The sequence below is a fragment of the Narcine bancroftii genome, chromosome 1, assembly GCF_036971445.1.
Source record: "Narcine bancroftii isolate sNarBan1 chromosome 1, sNarBan1.hap1, whole genome shotgun sequence".
Taxonomy (NCBI): Eukaryota; Metazoa; Chordata; class Chondrichthyes; order Torpediniformes; family Narcinidae; genus Narcine; species Narcine bancroftii.
The window spans coordinates 72,278,744-72,300,651 of record NC_091469.1 but is presented as its reverse complement, the minus strand read 5'-3'; the positions used below and the strand labels follow the sequence as shown (position 1 = coordinate 72,300,651).

Below are 21,908 nucleotides of genomic sequence, written 5' to 3'. Positions count from 1 at the left end.
GCTTGTGGGAAAACCCCATTTTGAACACGGGTTGTGAGTTCTTAATTCAGCCTGTTATTGTCCATACAAGAGGAGATGGCTGGATGTATAATATTTCACTTGAAATAAGGAAAACAAAAAGTAACTCTGTGGTGACCTGAAAGAAAGAGGTTATCACCTGGAAAACCCTGATGGGGCAAGTTTCTTCAGCAAGACACTGAAGTGGATGATTGGAAGAAATCAGTTTATGACCAACGAGCAACAAATCACTCTATGAAAACTGACAAGAACCTTCCTGAGCAGTAACCATTTACCTTTCAAGCACCAAAGCCTGGTGAAATTCATAAATGTTAAATTCTGTGCATGGTATAAGAATTGCCTGATTCTTGGAGGAGTGAGAAGTGAGATTGGACTGTGAATCAAAGAACTTTTCTGAATTTACACACACATTACATACATGTGCACTTAGAATTAGATGGGGGTTAAGTTAATAGTAATAAGTTAGAGTGTGATCTTGTTTTCATGTTTAAATATAAGTAAAAGCAACTTTTATTTAAAAAACCCTTTATCTTGGTGAATTTCTATTGCTGCTGGGTTTTGGGGTCCTCTGAGCCCATAACAACGTTACAATACCGTAATTATTTTTATTTACCTTAACAGTTTTGGCATTATATCCAGCTAAATGTGTTTTTAAAACACATTTTTTACAAATCTTGATGGATGATCTGAAAGGACGGGGATTCATTGCAATTACTCCCAATGATCTAATAATCACAATGCAAATTTCTATTATGCGAGTAAAAAGTTGGGATGAATTAATCGCGTAATGCCTCTAAGTCCAGCTGAAACACTAACTTGGTACCACTGTTTGCATCTGTTTAAACTTTAATCATACAAATTCCCCCTTGTTAAAAAAAGTGAATCTTCTTGGAAAATTATCTTGATGGGATGAAAATGCAGAATTTTACTTCACCCAAAATTTAGCATTTGACCAAGGTTTCAAATACAGAATAGCTCTATACATTGATAAAACTATGTATTGTGAAAGCATACAAGGATTATAAACTGTTCTTTAATGCTGTTTTACAATTAGAATTCCAGAAATAAAAATTGAACAGATTTGCTGTTAGTAGAATAATTCATGACCTGTTGTTTGTAAGTCGCACAGACATTAATTTTCATAATATTGTAAACATTCTTGTTTCTCACCTGTTCATCCTTTTCTCTCCACTGCTCCCACTTCTCACCCTCTTCCACTGCTCGATTCTGGCAGTTCAGGAATTGTTCCGACTGACAAGACCCAGTGTTCACACCGGTGACACCAGCAGAACAAGACTTTGAAATACTTTTTCCAAAGGCCAAACTTCTTAGCTTTAAATTGAAGAACAAAAAAAACCCACAAAAATCATAAAAAACCATACCCATTTTTAAAGCTTTGATGAAAGTTAAAAACACTATACTATCGATTAGGCCAATCATTTGATGGTTTAATCATTTAGATGTTAAGTTGTACTTGCATATTTCATGGATTACAAGATGCCTCATGAGTGTAAGATTTGAGTATTTTCAAAATGATATAACAGGTCATGTTTATATAGCTTGATTCTGAGGCTACTTTAAATGTAAATAAATCATGCTTTAAGATTTATTTTAGCTCGTACTACAATAGGAATCTGTATTCAAACACTTGCTGCCAAAGAAATAGATTTGATAGTTAAAGCAGTTTAATATCTCAAAACATTTCTGGCATTTTCAAGATGATTTAATTTATGAGATTTTTAAATACAATGGGATTTTTCCCAGGACTTTAAGGGAGGTCAAGGAACAAATAGCAGGGGCACTGACAGTGATTTTTCAAAGATCACTGGAGGAGGGGGTGGTACCACAGGATTGGAGGGTTACAAATGTTGTTCCATTGTTCAAAAAAGGCAGTAGGTGTAGGCCAAGTAATTATCAGCCAGTAACTTTGACTTCGGTGGTGGGGAAGGTTATGGAGGGTATTCTTCGAGATAGTATACACATTTCTGGATAGTCAGGGATTGATTAGGGGCACCCAGTATGGGTTTGTAAAAGGAAAGTCATGTTTGACAAACCTTGTTGAGTTTTTTGATGAAGTGACAAAAAAAATGGTGGATGAAGGTAGAGCAGTGGATGTGATCTATTTGGATTTTAGTGAGGCTTTTGATAAGGTTCCGCATGGAAGGTTAATAAGGAAGGTTCAGTCATTAGGAATTAGTAGAGAGATTGTGACATGGGTTCAGAGGTGGCTGGGAGATAGACAGCAGAGAGCTATGGTGGACAACTGTATATCAGGTTGGATGCCTGTGACAAGCAGGGTGCCTCAGAGATCGGTGCTGGATCCCTTATTGTTTATCATTTATATTAATGATTTAGAGGAAGGTGTGGTTAACTGAGTAAGCAAATATGCGGATGATACAAAAATAGGGGGAGTAGTGGATAGTGAGGTAGATTTTCTTGGATTACAGAAGGATTTGGTTTGTTTGGAAGAGTGGGCTGAAAGATGGCAGTTGGAATTTAATATAGACAAGCGTGAGGTGTTGCATTTTGGTAAAAATAACCAGAATAGGACATATACATTTAAGGGGGGGGGGGGATTGAGGCTCGCAGAGGAGTAAAGGGACCTGGGGGTTATGGTACAGAGTTCACTGACGGTGGATTCCCATGTAGACAGGGTGGTTAAGAAAGCATATGGTACACTGGTCTTCATAAATTATAATATAGAGTATAGGAGCTGGGAGGTGATGCTGTTTAAGGCATTGGTGAGGCCAGGTTTGGAGTACTGTGCTCAGTTCTGGTCATCAAATTATAAGGATATAGATAAGGTGGAGAGGGTGCAGAGAAGGTTTACAAGGATGTTGCCTGGCTTACAGCATCTGGATTACAGGGAGAAATTAAGGAGATTGTGACTTTATTCATTGGAACATAGACGACTGAGAGGGGACTTGATAGAGGTATTTAAAATTATGAAAGGAATAGACTAGACATAAACAGACTCTTTCCCCTGAGGGCAGGGGAGGTTAGAACAAGAGGCCATGAGTTAAGGGTAAGGGGGCAACACTTTAGGAGAAATATTAGAGGTAGCTTTTTCACTCAGCGAGTGGTGGCAGAATGGAATGAACTTCCGAATGAGATTGTTGCGGCAGGGTCCTTTCTGTCATTTAAGAGAAGGTTGGATGTGTACATGGAGGTGAGGGGGTTGGAGGGTTATTGGCAGTGAGAGGGAGGTTTGAGCTAGTGGAGTTGTTCTAGTGAACCGGTGCAGACTCGAAAGGCCGACATGGCCTGTTTCCGCTCCGTAAATAGTTATATGGTTATAGAGCACCACACAAGTTCCTTAACTTATGCGCAAAGGGATGCAATAATAGGAATAAATATTCAGGTATCATTAAAACTGACCCCAATAACTACTATAAAAACAGAAAACGTCAGAAATACTTAAGTCAGGCAGGACCTCAAGAGAGAGAGAGACTCATCAACCTGAAATACATCTTCCCCCAGAAATGTTTGGACTTCCAGCATCTAGTTTTTTTTCACATCTCAAAAATTGTCATTCCTACTAGATAAAAGTATTTTTTAAAAATCTGCATAATCTCTATGCATGCTTCCTCCATAATACTTTCATACTTGGGTTTGTAACACCTCATTATTACAAACATTCCATCCTCTAACATAAGAAAGACGAGATCAAATACATCAAAGATATCTGGTTGGAGAGCTTGGATCAAAGCAGACAGACCCAAAATTAAGCTGCGACCTTAAAAAAAACATACTTCAACATCCTGTTTTACAGCAAAATCTGAAACAATTTAAGAAAAAAAATGCAGTTAGTTGGAGATTTTTTCCAGTGTAGACTGAGAAGCCAAAAGTTACAAAATTAACACAGCACAGCCCCAGCTCTTTGGTGTTGTAACTTGGCAAGCTTACTTTGGGGCTCTTGATTAACCTTCAACTGCCCAATCTATAATGCAAAATGTAGAAATAAAAACAGATTACAGGAGACAAGTCTCTTGTCTGAAAGCATGAACAGATGCAATATTTATGCAATTACCAAAGTTTATCAGAGTAAATATTAATAAAAAGCTCATCTTGTAACCAAAACTTGTTGCTAGATTTCAAATTAAATGGACAGTAAATCATGTGGGATTTTCTAACCTTATACCCAAATACTCTATTTTCCGAGCATACAATTTCATCTTGATAGCTTTAAAAGCATAAACAATGCAAATTCAGCTACAAAGGCTCACTAATCCATCTCCACTTAAATTTAAAGATACAGCATGGTAACAGTAAACAAATCAAGATAAGCAAAAATCCATATACCACTCCAGCTCTCTACCTAAAGAGATTCATTGAACTTATCAACTGGAGTTTGGACTTGCTTAAACACAAACATGCCCCACATGTTCATACTGGTGTGGTTTTGGAGTTTATCTGAATAAAACCTACCCCGCTACAGAAAAACCTGGTAACTTCCTTCGCTACTGTCCAGCGATAATCAAAATATCTGGAATAAAACAGAAAATACTCACAGATCAAGCAGCATCTATGGGGTATGGGAGCCAAACTGTTAATGTTTCAAATTCAGGAACATTTGTTAGAACAGAGAAAGAGAATTATTTTTCAGTCGAGAAGGTGGGGGACATTTAGACAGAACAAGACCTGCTATAGGTCAAGACCAAACAGCATTTGGAATTCCAGTACGATTCTTTGTCCATGCAACGTATTATTAAATGGCAATGCTGTGGAACAGGCCCAGCAATCATGATATGATTAGAATAAGAAAAGCTGAGCCAAAGTGATGACAGGCAGAGTGGTCAATTTTCATGTGGACAAAAAAAAACTGGTTACTCAAAATTAGAGAATTTGATACAAAGTCCCAGGCAGAAGATGAGTTATTGTTCAAGCAAATGTTGGGCCTCCTTGAAACAATGCAGAAAGGCACAGACAGAAAGGTCAGAGTAGGGTTATACTGGGATTGATTACAATACACAAGCATGTTGGAGAAATTCAGCAGGTCACGTAGCAACCATAAGTAGTAAAGGGTAAAACCGCACTTCCTTTTTTTTGCTTATACCTGACAAAAAGCCCAGGCCCAAAATTGGTTAGCTTTACTTCTTATGAATGTTGCATGGTGTTTTGGACATCTGAGAACATCTAAATGAGATGATGAGATAAAGTGGCAGGCAACTAGAAGGTCAAGTCACTCCTGTTGACTGGAAGCAAACGCTCCACAAAACAGTCACCCAATCTGCATTTAGTGTAGAGGATAGCACATTGTAAACACCAAATGCAGAAAAACTGATTAGAAGTGCCAGTGAACTACTGCTTTACCTCAAAGGACTATTTGAGTCCCTGGATGGTAAAGAGGAAAAAGGTGAGAGGTCAGGAGATGTATCTCTTAGATTCACAGGAAAGTACCATAGCAGCTAAATGATTGGAACATATGGAATGGCAGACCAAGGAATCACAAAGGGAGTGATCCCCAACAGTCCTCCCATGTGAAGCATGTTCCATATCTAGGTAATTTGTTCTTCCTTTTTCTATCAAGACTGGCCTTTTTTGGCCATCATTCATCAATTTACCTAAATTTTTCTTATCCTAATCATATCGTCTATTGAGAGCGTCCCAAAGCCTCAACATTAATAGACAAAGAAACACAATGTTCCAGTTATCTCAATAACTTGTTTGGCCTCACCCTGTCAGACAATTTCCCTTTGTTCTATCCATCTCTCTCTTACTGAAAACTTTCACTGATAAAAGGTTCCATACCTGAAACATTAACTATTTAGAAGAAAAACGCCAAAGTCTATAGACACAGTGGTTGAAGTAAAAACAATGCTGGAGAAACTCAGCAGGTCAAACAGTATCCTTTAGTTAGCAAAGATAAAGATGCATAACTAACGTTTCAGGCTTGAGCCCTTCATCAAAGTTACTTTAACTATTTATCCCACCTCTGAAGACCTGTCTGTTCCAATTACTAATCCTTGTCAGTATTTGGGGGCCTTGATGAATGACTTCAACCTATACTTTAGGACTTTAATAAGAACATTTCATAATCATCTGTCATTTATTCAGAGCATTCAGTCCAGAAAAATACATATACTGCTTAAAAATAATTAATGGCTAATTATATGGCTCAGGAAAAAATGTACAAACCTGGGCACATTTTAAAAAACACATACACAACTTTTAAAGTTTATATCTACCAAATGATACAATCACCGGAAAAAAAATAGTAATAGTTGTAGAACTGGAATACAGTGTAAAATTACAGATTTTTATTATGCAGTGTGCAAATGGCTTCTTCCACATTTCACCAAGAATACCAGCTGCAACACTGAAGCAACTGTGCATGGACAGATGCAGATGCTCAACTGGCCACATTATGTCCAAGGCTATGGATGTCAGTTGGAAGGAAGAGTTGTACAAGTCACCAATGAGCTCCCTTCATCACTTTGGCTCCCTTGCCATATTACAAATAACCTTTTGTACCCATGCAGATTTTCAGACCATTACATTTTTAGAAACAATCCTTTTCTGCACCAGAGAGAAGGTAGTGTATTTTAATTTGTTTTGCAATTTTTCCATAATGAGATGAGAAAAATTATTCATCATTGTTCTTTTGCTTGAAGCATGTTTTGCCTGATTGGCATTAAAGTGTAGGTTAATAAAAAAATTGAACAATATCTGCTCATTTCTGAAGCCAGATGAACTGGAGGATCTCACTTTCTATTTTCATTTGTGGGAGAGGAGAGAAAGAAATTACAAGTGTTTCCTTTATTTTGAAATCAGTGTCTTTTGTGCATTACAGGGTTGAAAATGTGGGGTGGCCGGTTATGGAATGGATTCTTGCAAACAAGGTGAACAATTTAATGCAGGTTAGCAACAATCTATCTTGTCCATTCCCACTCAGTTTTTAACCATCTCCTACACTTTGGGCATCTTTTCAGCTGCCTGTCATCCCTCCCAGTTCAAGCCTTTCCCCAATCATCTAGCCTTAAGAAATTTTACTCTTATCACACTCCCTACCTTTACCAAGCTTGCCTTTTCCACAACATTCACTTCTTATTTCTATCAACCTCTTGATGGAGAAACCACTAATGTACAATCATCCCACTACTCCAACTCACCTCTGCATTTTGGTAAATCAAATTACCAGTCAGTGATGCTTACTGCTGACAAGCAGAACCTGAGATGTCAGGACCCACCGGAATAAGGAAACATGATATCTATCCTATGTGACTGCTGTGAGTCAGTTGACTGCACCATATGCAAGGACTCAGCAACCAACCTCAACAAGTACACTTCTATCGTGACGGACTTCTTCGGCAAGCATGATGAGGAATGCATGCTCCCTAACTAGAAATCATGGCCAAATTGTGAAGTCCACTAACTACTGAAGGCAGGGTCTGAGATATTCAAGTCAAACTACACTGTCTTATACAAGAAATCCAGCCATCAGAGATGCTAAGAGGCAGTACCAAACCAAACTTCAGTCCCAGACAAAATTCATGTACACCAAATGCTTGTGACAAGACATGCATCCCATCACTGACTACAAAATGAAACCAGGTAGAACAATAAGCAACGGCACATCGCTCCCTGACCAGCTAAATTCTACGCTTGCTTTGAAAAGGTGACCAATGAGCCAGTGGCACACACCACTTCAACTGCAAGCACACGTGTATCCACAATTTGATGCAGACATCAGATCAGAGAGTAAACTCCAGAAAACAACATGCCCAAGAGATGTCCCTGGATTTGACCTTCAATCCTGCACAGACCATCTAGCAGGAGTATTCAGTGACATACAAAGCTTCTTCCCACCTCATGCACAGGTACCTTCTTGCTCAAGAAGTCCACTATCATCTCGGTACCGAAGAAGAACATAGTGACAGGCCTAAATGAGTACTGGTAGGTGGCTCTGACATCCAGCATTATAAGGTGCCTTGAGATGCTCACATCATATCCAGCCTCCCACCTAACCACGCTTCACTTCACCTACTGCCACAGTGGGTCCAGAGCAGAAACCTTCTCCCTGGCCTTTTGCTCAGCCCTGGAAATATAGACAAGGACACCCTACAAAAATATATTACTCATTGAATTCAACACAATAATGCCAAATAATCTCATCCCCAAACTCTGTGACCTTGGCCTCACCACCTAGCTCTTGATGTGGATCTATGACGAGTTCAGCGGGCCTGTGAGGAGGCAACAGCACCTCCTGTATCATCATCCTCCTCACTAGGCCCTACAAGGCTGTGTAATAAGTTCCCTACTATACTCCCTGGACACCCATGATTGTGTGGCCAAACACCACTCCATCTCCACATTCAAGGACTCAGCAACCAGTGAGTAGCTTCAGGACTGTCACGGAGAGTAAGAGCAAAGGGCTCGGAGACAAGGGAATGTTGGGACCAGGATTGTGGTAAACAAGTTTAAAAAGGGAGTGGAGGACAATAAGTGTTATACAAAACGATGATTAGTGGGAGTGAGTAGTAAAGATAAAGGGGCAGTGACAAATAAAAAGAAAGGAAGTACAAGCAGAGCAGCCAGTGTCTAAGTGGTACAGTGAAGGATTGGGACTTTGAGGGTTCGGCTAGTGAGGCTTTGGAGAGCAGAGGCTGAGGATGAGTTTCTTTTAGATAAGCTAAGGTCAGGTAAGACCTTTGCATATAAAGAATAGGTAGTGGAGATGGCAGCTTGAGCAGCGGAATTGGCTCTGAATGCAGGAAGTGGGAAATCTGGGAGAGGACAATTGTATCTGATGACTAAACCTGCAATCCAGCTCCAGTTTCTGACAGGCCAGGTTAAGGAATTGAAACTTTAGTTGGATAAACTCTGGATCATTCAGAAGGCAGAGGGGGATAACAGACAGAAGTTACAGGGACTCTTTAACACCTAGGATGCAGGTTGAGTGTAGCTGGGTGACAGTCAGAGACATGGAATAGGCTGGCAGTGTAGGAAACACCTGTGGCCACTCACCCACAATAACTAGTATACCATTTTGGATACTGTAGGGGGAGGAGAGAAACAACCTACCAGGGACAAGCCATGGCAATCAGGTCTCTGGCATGGTGTCTGGTCTTGTGGCTCAGAAGGGAAGGGAGGAAAAAGGAGAGCTAAACTAATTGGGATTCCATAGTTAGGAGCACAGATAAGAGGTTCTGTGGAAGGGATCAAGATACCTGGATGGCATGTTGCCTCCCATGTCCAAGATATCTCAAATTGAGTTCATGGCATTCACAAAAGGGAAGGTGAGCACCCAGATGTCATGATCCATTAATGACCAATGACATTGGTAGGAAGGGCAGTGAGATCCTGCAGAGAGTTCAGGGAGTTAGGCACTAATTAGAAGGGCAGGACCTCTAGGGTTGTGATCTCAGGATTGCAACCCATGCCATGTGCTAGTGAGGTTAGAAATAGAAGGATAATACAGCCTTACATGTGGCTAAAGACATGGTGCAGGAGAGAGAACTTCAAGTTTCAGGCTCATTGAGCTCTCTTCCAGGGAAGGTGGGACATGTTCTGACTGGATGGTTTGCATCTGAACTGGAGGGGGATTAATATCCCATGGGAAAGTTTGCTCATACCAAGGGGTAAGGAGTTAAATGAGATTTGAAGGGGGATGGGAGCCAGAGTAGATAAAGGAGTGGAGGAGGGAAAAGGCAATGTAAAAACTGCTTGTTACATTAGAAATCAATGGGTTGTACATGGTGGAAATGTTCTCAGTTGCATCAATTTCAATGCAAGATGTATTGGAAAAGCAATGAAATTAGAGCATGAATTTGCATGTGGAATTATGACAATGTGGCCATTAGTGAAACTTGGTTGCAGAAGGAGCAAGACTAGCAGTTTAATGTTCCAGGGCTCCATTGCTTCAGATGTGGCTGGGGCGGGGGTGGGGGAGGGAAATGAAATAGAGAGAAGTGACATTGCTTGCCAGGGAAAATATCACAGCTGTGCTCAGGCATGACAGCAGAGGGCTTGTCTACAGTCTATATCGGTAGAGCTGAGGAATGGGAAAGGTATGACCACACTAATGGGGTTATATTCTAGATCACCCATCAGTCAATGAGAATTGGAGAAGCAAATCTGTAGAGATATTGCAGACAGCTGCAGGAAACAAGGTTGTGATAGAAGGAAAATTGAATTTTCCACATACTGACTGGGTCTCCCAAATTGTAAAAGGGCTAGATGGCTTGGAGTTTGTCAAATGAGTTCAGGAAAGTTTTCTAAATCAATATATAGAGGTACTGGGAACGAAACAGGACAGGTGGAAGAAGTATGTGTAGGGGAACATTTTGGGTCCAGTGATAATAATGCCGTTAGTTTCAAATTAATTATGGGGAAGGATAGGTCTGAGCCTCAGGTTGAGATTATAAAATGAGAGAAAGGCCAATTATGAGAAAATGAGAAAGGATCTAGAATGGGTGGATTGGGATAAGTTGTGTTCAGGCAAGGATGTGATAGGTAAATGGAAGTCCTTCAAATGTGAAATTTTGAGATTATAGTTTGTATTTTCCTGACAGGATTAAAGCCAAAGTTAACAGGGATACAGAACCTTAGTTTTCAAGGGATGTTGGGGGATCTCATTAGGAAGAAGAGAGATGTGCAGCAGGTATAGGCAACATGGTGCAAATTAGGTACTTGTGGAGTATTAAAAATACAGGAAAAAAAAGATGGAAATAAAAGGCTAAAAGACATTGCTTTATCACACAATATGAAGGAAAATCCTAAGGGTATATTAAAAGTAAAAGGATAGTAAGGGACAAAACTTCTCCCTTTGATGATCAGAGTGGATGGCTATGAATGGAGCCAAAAGAGATGGGGGAGATCTTAATGAGTTTCTTCCATCAGTATTTACTCAGGAAAATGGCACAGAGTCGAGGGAAGTAAAGAAAACAAGCAGTGAGGTCATGGAACGTATACAAATTAAAGAGGAGGAAGTGCTTGCTGTCTAAAAGCAAGTAAGGGTGGATAAATCCCCAGGGCCTGACAAAATATTCCAACAGACCTTGAGGGAGGCTAGTGTAGAAATTGTAGGTGCTCTGGCACAAATATTTAAAATTGTGTGGTGCAGGAGGATTGGAGGGCATCTCATGTTATTCAAAAAAAAAGCTGCAAAAGTAACCCTGGAAATAATAGGTCAGAGAGCCTCTCGACAGCAGAGGTAAATTATTGGAAGGTATTCTAAGAGATAAAAGTATTTAGATAGCCATGGATTGATTATGGCTTTGCGCATGATAGGTCACATGTAACCAATCTGATACTGTTTTTCCAAGGAGTTTACCAGGGAAGTTGATGAAAGGAAGCCTTTGGATGTTGTCTACATGGACTTTAGTAAGGCTTTTGACATGGGAGGTGACTCAGGAATGTTCAGACGCTTGGTATTCATAATGAGGTAGTAACTAGATTCAACATTGGCTATACAGGAGAAGCCAGAGAGTGGTGGTGGAGGATTGCTGCTCAGACTGCAGGCCTGTGACTAATGACGTGCCTCGGGGATTATCTGGAAGATAATGTGGTAAATTGGAAAAGCAAGTTTGCAGATGACACTAAAATTGGAGGAGTTGTGGACAGCGAGGAAGGTTTTCAAAGCTTGAAGAAGGATCTGGACCAGCTGGAAAAAATGGACTGAAAAATGGCAGATAGAATTTAATGCAAACAAGTATGAGGTGTTGATTTTGGAAGACCAAACCAAGAAAGGGCATTCACATTATTGTGATGGCCAAGAAAGTGCGTCTACTTCCTCAGAAGCCTGTAAGAACTTGGCATGTCAGCTAAGTCCTTTGACAATTTTGACAGATGCACTGCTGAAAGTAGCCGGAATGGGAACTGCTCCACCCAGACTGCAAGAAACTGAAGAATTGTGAACAAAGCTCAGGCCATTACATACACCTCACCTTTCCATCATGGCCTTGGAAAAGCACTAACAAATTAAAATACTTATTCCACCTTGGCCATACTCTCTTCATTCTCCTCCCATCAGGAAGAAGATTTACAAGTGTGATCTTACACATCACCAGATTCAAGGACAGTTTTACTCAAACCATTATCAGACTCCTGAATGAACCTCAAACAAGTAAAATAACGTTGCATTTGCTCCATGCTAACAGATTGTTCTCTGTAACTTGGCAACCTCTGCTTTGTTTTATTTGCAATATTATTTATAGGTTTTCTAGCTTGAAAGTTCACAAAATAATCCTTCCCACTGCATCACAGTGCTTGTGACAATAAACAAAACCATTTATCTTCATGATATTGAACTTGGACTTTTAAGAATAAAATCAGGAAGCACAATTTTCAGGAAAATTCCCCCTAAACAGTTGTGGCTTTTGACTCTAGTTAGATTTTAAACAATAATTAATAATACCAAATGACAAATTTTCAGGAGTACAGATCAAAAGCTAGTAAATGCAGTTCAAATGCAAGTAAAAATTGATCACATAATAGAACAAAAACAACATGTTCCTGGCCAGAGGCCCAAATTAAACTCTTTTAACAATGGCAACTCCCAAGTCGAAATGATCAACTGCATGAACCACATCCATTGCCTATCCATCACTGGTAATCCCCAATCTACTGCACCTCACATTCTACATAAACCAAATGCACTTCCAATAATGTGATCTCCTCATTCTCCTGGTATGGAGGCACCAACTCTCAGGACAAGAATAAACACCAGAGAGTTGTTAACTTGGCCTACGACATCACATGCATCAGGGTTCACTCCATCGAGGACATCTACACGAGGCGGTGTCTTAAAAAATAAAGCAGCTTCTATCCTCAAAGACCCCCACAACCTTGGCCATGCCCTCTTCACTCTACTATCATCAGGAAAAAGGTACAGGAGCCTAAAGACGAGCACTCAGTGGCACAAGGACAGCTTCTTCCCCTCTGATTATTCATGAATCTGCTGGAAATGAACCAAAGACACGGCCTTGCTTTTCGTGCACTCTGTAATGTAAAATAGTTATAATAGGAATGGGCAGATACGTGGCAAATGCACTACAATGTGGATAAATGTGAGATTATCCACTTTGGTAATACAAACCGGAGGGCAGATTACTATTTGAATGGCAATAGATTAAGAGATGGGGAAGTGCAGAGAGACCTAGTGGTACTTGTACATCAGTCTCTGAAGGCGAGCATGCAGGTACAGCAGGCGGTTAAAAAGGCAAATGGTATGTTGGCCTTCATATCAAGAGGGTTTGAGTATAGGAACAAGGATACCTTACTGCAGCTGTACAGGGCCTTGGTGAGACCCCACCTGGAGTATTGTGTGCAGTTTTGGTCACCTTATTTAAGGAAGGATGTTCTTGCAATGGAGGGAGTGCAGAGGCGATTCACCAGGCTGATACCTGGAATGGCAGGAATAACTTATGAGGAAAGATTGCGCAAATTGGGATTGTACTCGCTGGAGTTTAGAAGATTGAGAGGGGATCTCATAGAGACATATAAAATTCTGGCAGGACTGGACAGAACAGATGCAGATGGGATGTTTTCAATGGTGGGAAAATCCAGAACCCGGGGCCATGGTTTGAGGATAATAGGCAAACCATTTAGGACCGAGATGAGGAGGAATTTCTTTACCCAGAGGGTGGTGAATCTGTGGAATTCATTGCCACAGAGGGTAGTAGAGGCAGGTTCATTAAATATATTTAAGAGGGAATTAGATCTATTTCTTCAGTATAAGGGTATTAAAGGTTACGGAGAGAAGGCGGGGACGGGGTACTGAACTTTAAGTAATCAGCCATGATCTCGTTGAATGGCGGAGCAGGCTCGAAGGGTCGAATGACCTACTCCTGCTCCTATCTTCTGTTTCCATGTTTCTATGACTTGTTTATGACAATAAATTCTGATTCCATAATTACATCTGAAATTCCTTGGATGAATAAAAGTTTTGTGACAGACACAAAAAGTACAATGAACAAATGCAATGAACAAATGCAATGAACAAATGCAATGAACAAATGCAATGAACAAATGCAATGAACAAATGCAATGAACAAATGCAATGAACAAATGCAATGAACAAATGCAATGAACAAATGCAATGAACAAATGCAATGAACAAATGCAATGAACAAATGCAATGAACAAATGCAATGAACAAATGCAATGAACAAATGCAATGAACAAATGCAATGAACAAATGCAATGAACAAATGCAATGAACAAATGCAATGAACAAATGCAATGAACAAATGCAATGAACAAATGCAATGAACAAATGCAATGAACAAATGCAATGAACAAATGCAATGAACAAATGCAATGAACAAATGCAATGAACAAATGCAATGAACAAATGCAATGAACAAATGCAATGAACAAATGCAATGAACAAATGCAATGAACAAATGCAATGAACAAATGCAATGAACAAATGCAATGAACAAATGCAATGAACAAATGCAATGAACAAATGCAATGAACAAATGCAATGAACAAATGCAATGAACAAATGCAATGAACAAATGCAATGAACAAATGCAATGAACAAATGCAATGAACAAATGCAATGAACAAATGCAATGAACAAATGCAATGAACAAATGCAATGAACAAATGCAATGAACAAATGCAATGAACAAATGCAATGAACAAATGCAATGAACAAATGCAATGAACAAATGCAATGAACAAATGCAATGAACGTCTTACTTGCTGCAGCTTTGCTTCCCAGTTGCATAAAACACACTAATAATAGGTATAATTAACACCCAAGATGCCTCAAATACAAAGAAAATAAGTAGAAACAGGAAGAGAAAAATAAAATTATGTTTTGCCAACCAATCTATCTACTTCAGGGGTCACAAAACTTTTTAAAACATTGACCCCTTCATGAAATCCTTGATCACTCATTTCATGGTGGTGGTGCCGGAGGGGGGCGGTTGCGGTGCCAGAGGTTGGGGGGGGGGGGTTGGCAGCAGTGATGTTGGACAAATACCTCCTTCTTCTCCATTCCATCAGTCTTGCGCTTTATTTATTAAAAGGCAGAAGCCAAATACAACATGGCGGCAACCAAGGCCAGCTCTCATAAGAGGTTAACCATCCCTGCCATAGGCACTATTTACCATAGACACGCCCCAGTTTTCAATCACAAAAGTTCAATCACTCCCCACCATCCCCCTTTGACCTCCCTGGAATTTATTGACCCCTTGGACTTTTCCATCGACCACTAGGGGTCAATGTTGACCACTTTGGAGACCTCTGATCTACTTCCATATCAATAAATATTCAACCATAAAGTTGATCATTTCTGCAACTAAATCCTTTGTGCTACAAATGATTCCTATGATCCACAAACTGAACCCAATTATAAAATTTGGCCTATTTAATCCCAACTAAAGAGTTTCAACCTAAATTTGGTTCATCAGTTATGTACTGCCTCATAATAAAGAGGAGGAGGTGCTTGCTGTCTTTAAACAAATAAGGGTGGATACATCCCCAGGGCCTGACAAATATTCCCTGAGACCTGCAGGAGGCTAGTGTAGAAATTGCAGGGGCTCTGGCAGAAATATTTGAAATGTCCTTCGCCATGGGTGTGGTGCCAGAGGATTGGAGGATAGCTCATGTTGTTCAATTGTTTAAAAATGTCTCAAAAAGTAACCCTGGAAATGTAGTAAGTAAATTATTGGAAGGTGTTCTAAGGGATAAGATATTCAAGTATTTGATAGCCAGGGACTGATAAGGGATTGTCAACATGGCTTTGTGCATGGTAGGTCATGTTTAACCAATCTTATAGTTTTCAAGCAAGGATGACGAAGGAAACGCTAAGGATGCTGTCGACATGGACTTGAGCAAGGGCTTTGACAAGACCCCACATGGGAGGTTAGTCAGGAAGGTTCAAACGCTTGATTATTCACAATGAGAGATTCCTAGAAGTAAAACACAAAAATCTGCAGGCACCATGGTTGAAGTAAAAACACAAAGCTGGAGAAACTCGGCAGGTCAGCAGTGCCCCTTATGCAGCAAAAGTAAAAATACATAACCGACGTTTTAGGCTAGAGCTGGAAGGTATGGAAAAAGGTCGGCAAGCATCTGAACAAAAGAGTGGGGGGGTGGTCACAAAGGCAGGAGACAATAGGTCGAGAAAGGAGGGAGGAGACAGCAGTGATTAAGGGGAGGAGGGATGACGAAGTGAAGGGAGGGCGGAGAACTGGAAAGGGGGGGGGGGGGGGGGAAGAGCAGAAACCGGAAAAGTCAATGTTATAGTCATCTGGCTGGAGTGCCCAGTTGGAAAATCAGGTGTTGTTCCCCCTTTTTGCCGGTGGTCGTCGTGGGTCAGTACAAACAGACATGCGAGTATGGGGGCTGTGACACAGAATTGAAATGGTTGGTTCCCAGAGGCTTTTTGTCACATCCAGCGAGACAGAAATGTCCGTTGATGAAACACGAGAAACGACGAACAAAAACAAGTGGTTGGACCTAGGGTGGGTGTCATGGCAAATCTTTTCTGCAATAATATAAATGCAATTAAAATAGACCGTCACCACACTCACTTTAAAAATAAAAGCCAATATTTGTTTTTATAAGGACACTACACGTGTAGGGCTTTTCAGTGTTTCACTTGATTTAAATTGCTTTATACATTTAACTATTTTGTCATAGTAAAAGTTTTTCCCAAATATGCACAAAACTATACACAAAAATAATACGCAACTTCTTTGTTTAAAACCTTCCAGTGAGTGGAAGAATCAGCTCTGTGGACATCTTTTTTCCATTGAAAGTAGCCGCTATTCTGGCGTCGACTGTCTGCCCAGATCTTACCTCATTCGCTTCACTTTGCTGCTGTTCCTTCTTCTTCTTCCTTTTCTGCTTCTTTTTCTCATTGCTGTTGCCACCCCCTGCGGCTCCAGATTGGGAGCTGTTATTTTTTTTCGCTGCTCCGACACGGGCACCTTTCCCGATCCGGTTAATCCGCCCCGAGTCCGAATCCGAATCGGACGAATCCCCCTCCACCCTCAGCAACGCAAAGCGAGAGGCGGTGGTGCGAAGCGAGGCCGGGCCGACTGTTGCCGCCATGCCGTGGGCTTGAATCAAACAGAAATAAAGAGCTGGGGGGAGCGAGCGAAATGAAACGAACAGTGGGGGAGACGATAAAGGGTCCAGAGTGGAGGCAAAATTCACAAGCTGCTCCAAACCCGAGCGGCACCTCGCACGCGAAATGCCACCAGCTGCCTGCCCGCGGCCCGCGTCGGCGTCGCGCCGGCGGCGCCGCGCGTGCGCGCGCGCGCACACAAGCTGGCGGGCGCCCAGGCGGAGGCCGAGCCGCCACAGCTGGAAGCCCGCGCACCGCTCGACGCGGGTTCAGAGCAGAACCTGCGGCCTGGTTTCCCCTTCGCCAGGGGCTGAGGTGCTCATGAGCCTCTGCGGTCACGAGGTGGAGTGGCAAGGCTGATGCCCTCGAGGACAGCCCATCTCCAATGCAAGTTACCATTCTTGGCGAGAGGTTTGTAGGACATGCTCGCTTGAGTTACCTCAGGATGATCAAATCGCTATTTGGCCCGCAAGTTCAGCTGGTGGCAGACATGGTCATATATATTGGCGAGAAGGGTGCATAGTTTAAAGTCTTTCTGCTCATTTGCTGAGTGAGATGAATACTGTGCTTTAGAAGGACTTTTAATAACCCTCAGAAAACTCTCTGCAGTACTTTATCAAGTCATCAATGGTCTATTAACGTGTTTTTTTTGGAAGCAGAAAGCTTCACTTTGAAAAGTGCCACTCATAGTCCAAATCAGACACTCTCCTTTATTAGAGAGCATGTTGGAGTAGGTCATCAGGATAAAAGATGTTTGACTCTTTGTGAGGCAGTGCAGGAGTGGCCAGAATAGCAAAAGAGTAGTGGGCCTAAAGGATGAAGCCACCATGCATGCAGGATCTCCAGCTACAGCCGCATTATCCAAGGGCAGTGCTTGAGAAAATACACTTTAGAATCAGAATATATGGTCAAGAACATATCAAAAAACTTGTTTTGTGGCAGCATCACAGTTCAAACATATAAACCACCTTATAAAATAAAAAAATAAAGTTTGTCCAAGAAAAAGTAAGACAGTGTCTGTGGTTCATTGATTATTCAGGAATCTGATGGAAGAGGGGAAGAGACTGTCCTTGTGTCACTGAGTGCTTATCTTCAGGCCCCTGTATCTTTTTCCCGATGGTAGCGGAGTGAAGGAGGCATGACCTGAGTGGTGGGGGTCCTTGAGGATAGAGGCTGCTTTTTTAAGACACCACCTCTTGTAGATATCCTTGATGGTGTGAAGACTGGCGTCCATGATGTCGCAGTCTGAGTTAACAGCCCTGTGGAGATTTTACTTGTCCGTACCAGACAGTGATACAATCAGCCAGAATGCTCTCCACGGCACATCTGTAGAAGTGTTTGGGAGTCTTCAGTGACATACTGAATCTCCTCAAACTCCTTACAAAGTCTAGCCACTGGTGAGCCTTCTTCATGATTGCATCAATGTGGAATCTCCAGTACAGATCCTCGGAGATGTTGACTCCCAGGAATTTGAAGTTCTTGACCCTCTCTACTGCTGACCCAATGAGAACTGGTTTGTGTTCTGATTTCCTCCCGAATTCCACAGTCATCTCCTTAGTTTTGCTAACATTGAGTGCAAGGTTGTTGTGACACCATTCAACTAGCTGATCTATCTCACTCCTGTTGAATGCTTCCTCATTGCTGTTTGTGATTCTGCTGACAACCATGATGTCATCAGCAAATTTGTAGATAGCATTTGAATTGTGCCTAGCCACATAGTCGTGAGTGTGGATTGAGTAGAGCAGTGGGCTAAGAACGCATCCTTGAGATGTGCCTTTGTTAAGGAGACATTGTTTCCAATTAGTACTGACTGTGGTCTTCCGATAAGGATCCAGTCATGGGGGAAGGGGGGGGTGGAATGGTGGTATGGTGCAGAGGCCCAGGGTTTGGAGCTTCTTGACCAGTATGGAGGGAATAATGGTGTTGAAGGCTGAACTGTAGTTGATGAAGAGCAGCCATATTTAAGTGTTGCTGTATTCTAGGTGATCCAGAGCTGAATGGAGAGCCAGTGATATTGCGTCTGCTGTGGAGCGATTGTGACATTCGGTGAATTGTAGTCAGTCCAGTCCTTTACTTAGGTGTGAGTTAATTCTGACCATGACCAATCTCTCAAAGCATTTAATCACAGTAGATGTGAGTGCTACTGGGCAACAGTCGTTGAGGCAGGTCTCTCTGCCCTTGGGCAACAGGATGATTGATGCTCTTTTGAAGCAGATGGGAACCACCGACTGCAGCAGTGAGAAATTGAAAGTGTCTGTGAACACTCCGGCTAGTTAGTTGGCACAGATTTTCAGTATCCTGCCAGGTAAACCATCAAAGCCTGATGCCTTGTGAAGTTTCACCCTCTTGAATAATGTTCTGATGTCAGCCTTAGAGACAGATATCACAGGATCCTCAGCCTTTGCAGGGATTCTCATAAGCACTGATGAGTTCTTCTCAAAGCAGACATAGAAGATGTTCAGCTCATTGGGTAATGAAGCATCAACTTCGCTTTGTAGGATGTAATTACCTGTAATCCCTGCCATTGCTGGTGTGTCTTTAGCTTCCTCCAGAATTGCTTTTTTGTTGTTGAGATAGCCTTCTGCAGGTCATATCAACCTTTGAGTTCTGGATTAGTGGCTTGAAACACCCTTGATTTCACCTTCAGTAGGTTTTAATCTTTTGATTCATCCAAGGCTTCTGGTTGGGGAACTCACTTGTCCATGTAGGTCTTGATGAAGTTGGTGATGCAAGTTGCATATTCATTTACATCCAAGGATGAGTCCTTGAATATGGTCCACTCTACCGATTCAAAGTAATCCTGCAGGTGCTCCTCCGTCTTCCTCGACCATACTTCCACTCTCTTCACCACTGATGCTGTAGTCCTCAGTTTCTGCTTGTATGCTGGGAGTAGAAGTACAGTCACCTGATCAGAATTGCCAATGTGGTCCTCCTGTGGTTCAGTCACCATTTTTTTTTTGAAAATTTTATTTGTAATTTTACAGACTTAAATTTTACAAACATCACAGGGGATCACTCATCCACTTTTACAGATCCATTTATATTGAGATCTTATTTTCTGCCCTTGCCTTCCTCCCCCCCATCTTTCATTCCCCCTCCTACCCCAACATTAACAAAGACATGGAACAATTACTAAAGATAACAATGCAAAACAACTTAAAGAAGGGGGGGTATTTCCTCATTCTTGTGTGATGGATTATATAATTTTATATTGTATATAGATATGTTTTCGAAGGAGATAGATTGTGGGGGTGGGGGTTTAGTGTAGGTCACAAACAAGCATAAACACTTCACAAAACAGATCTCATTTAAAATGCAAGAGCTTTGTTCAAACCAGACACTCTGGGCCCAGGGCCTTTGTAGGGACAATGAAAACTGTTTTGTTAGAGGAAGTGCAAATGGAAGAACCCAAACTCAAGAGACTTCACAAGTAAGTGTTAATTGGACATGCTGTGGAGTAATCGATTATTGTTTTGAAAGGAACAGATGAATGGCCTCAGAAGTTTGGGCTGCAATCTGTCTGGTTGCATTTTGCTATTCTAAGAAGGTCATGTGGTTTTGCAAGCAGAGAGAAAGAGTGGAGACCAAACAGGCTTTCTCCAAGAGAGAGCGAGAACTGATTTTCTGCAGTGGCTTTTGAAGGCTCCAACAACAAGCTGGCAGCTTGTTTAAACCTCATTTTGAAGACGTGTTGTGAGTTCTGAGTTCAGCCTATTGAAAACCCTTGTGGTCCATACAAGAGGAAATGGCTGGCGAGAGTGTTTCACCTGAAATAAGGGATACAAAAGGAACTCTGTGGTGACCTGCAGAAGAAGAGGATATCATTTGGAAAACCCTGATGGGGCAAGTTTCTTAGGCAAGACACTGAAGTGGCTGATCAGAGGGAATCAGTTTGGGTCCAATGAGCAACAAATCTCTCTCTGCAACTAGCAAGAACCTTCCTGAGTGGTAACCAATTACCTTTGAGCACCAGAACTTGGTGAAAATTCGTAAATGTTAAATTCTGTGCTGTGGCGGCGCACATCTTCATGGTGAACTGGCCCCACTTGTATTGCCATGGGGTGGGGCAGCCATGTGGAAATGGCATCGTCAGAGCTTTTTCTCTGACTCCAGCATCCCTCCAGCGTGCACCCTGGGCAACAATTATGATGCCACAATGAACCAGGTGACTGAGCTCATGCTGCCCTTATAGGGGCGTGCTGAATGTGAATAAAAACAGTCATTAACGACCTTCATCATTTGTGGCTGTGTTTCTTCCACTGCTCAAACTGCCACAATGGTGACCCTGACGAGCCCAAATGTTTTTCTGGACTCAAAACACCATGGGATTCAACAGACGTTAATGCTGTCTCCATTAAGCTTCCCCCCCTTTTGGACCCACTGACCGAGAACATGGTTCGGGCAGGCGGAAGCACAATTTCAACTCCTCAACATCTCCTCAGATGCTATGATGTTCTATCATGTCGTGAGCGCTCTGGGCCAAGAAATGGCAGCGAGGGTGAACAACATCATCCACCATCCCCGCCTACGGGCAAGTACACTGCCCTCAAAGACCTGCTGCTTGGAACTTTCAGGCTAACTCCCCAGCAGCAGGCTTCTGGGTTCCTTCACCAAGATGGGCTTGGTGACCGTAGTCTGTCGGTGCTGATGGATTAGATGCTGGCCCTGGCGTAAGACCACAAGCCTTGTTTTCTCTTCTGCTAGATATTCCTGGAACAGATGCCAGAGGACATCCAGCTGCTCCTCGCAGATGAAGAATTCTCATACCCAAGGAGAACAGCAGCCCGTGTGGATGTCCGCTGGCGCACGAAGAGGGAGAACGAGGCAGCCCTCAACCAGGTGGCACAACCAGGAGCCA

The 21,908-nt window shown here is 41.8% G+C and overlaps 1 protein-coding gene across 6 annotated transcripts in view; it reads right to left on the bottom strand.

Moving 5' to 3' along the window:
• gkap1 (G kinase anchoring protein 1) overlaps positions 1 to 21,140 on the bottom strand; it is a 67,190-nt gene extending 46,050 nt beyond the window's left edge. For 3 of the 6 annotated variants that reach the window (XR_011354907.1, XR_011354906.1, XM_069930129.1), the window contains exons 1-3: positions 21,011 to 21,096; positions 16,780 to 17,042; positions 1,189 to 1,350 (exon numbers count right to left, since the gene is read on the bottom strand). Coding sequence is in view for 4 of the 6 variants with exons in the window: in XM_069930129.1 (XP_069786230.1) it covers positions 1,189 to 1,350; positions 16,780 to 17,042; positions 21,011 to 21,080 (495 nt within the window). In the remaining 2 variants the exon portion in view is untranslated. Of the gene's footprint in view, positions 1 to 1,188; positions 1,351 to 4,446; positions 4,505 to 16,779; positions 17,043 to 21,010 lie in introns of those variants that run through there. The other 3 variants (XM_069930153.1, XM_069930163.1, XM_069930146.1) reach the window with 3 other exon arrangements.
• Between the last annotated feature and the right edge of the window lie 768 nt (positions 21,141 to 21,908).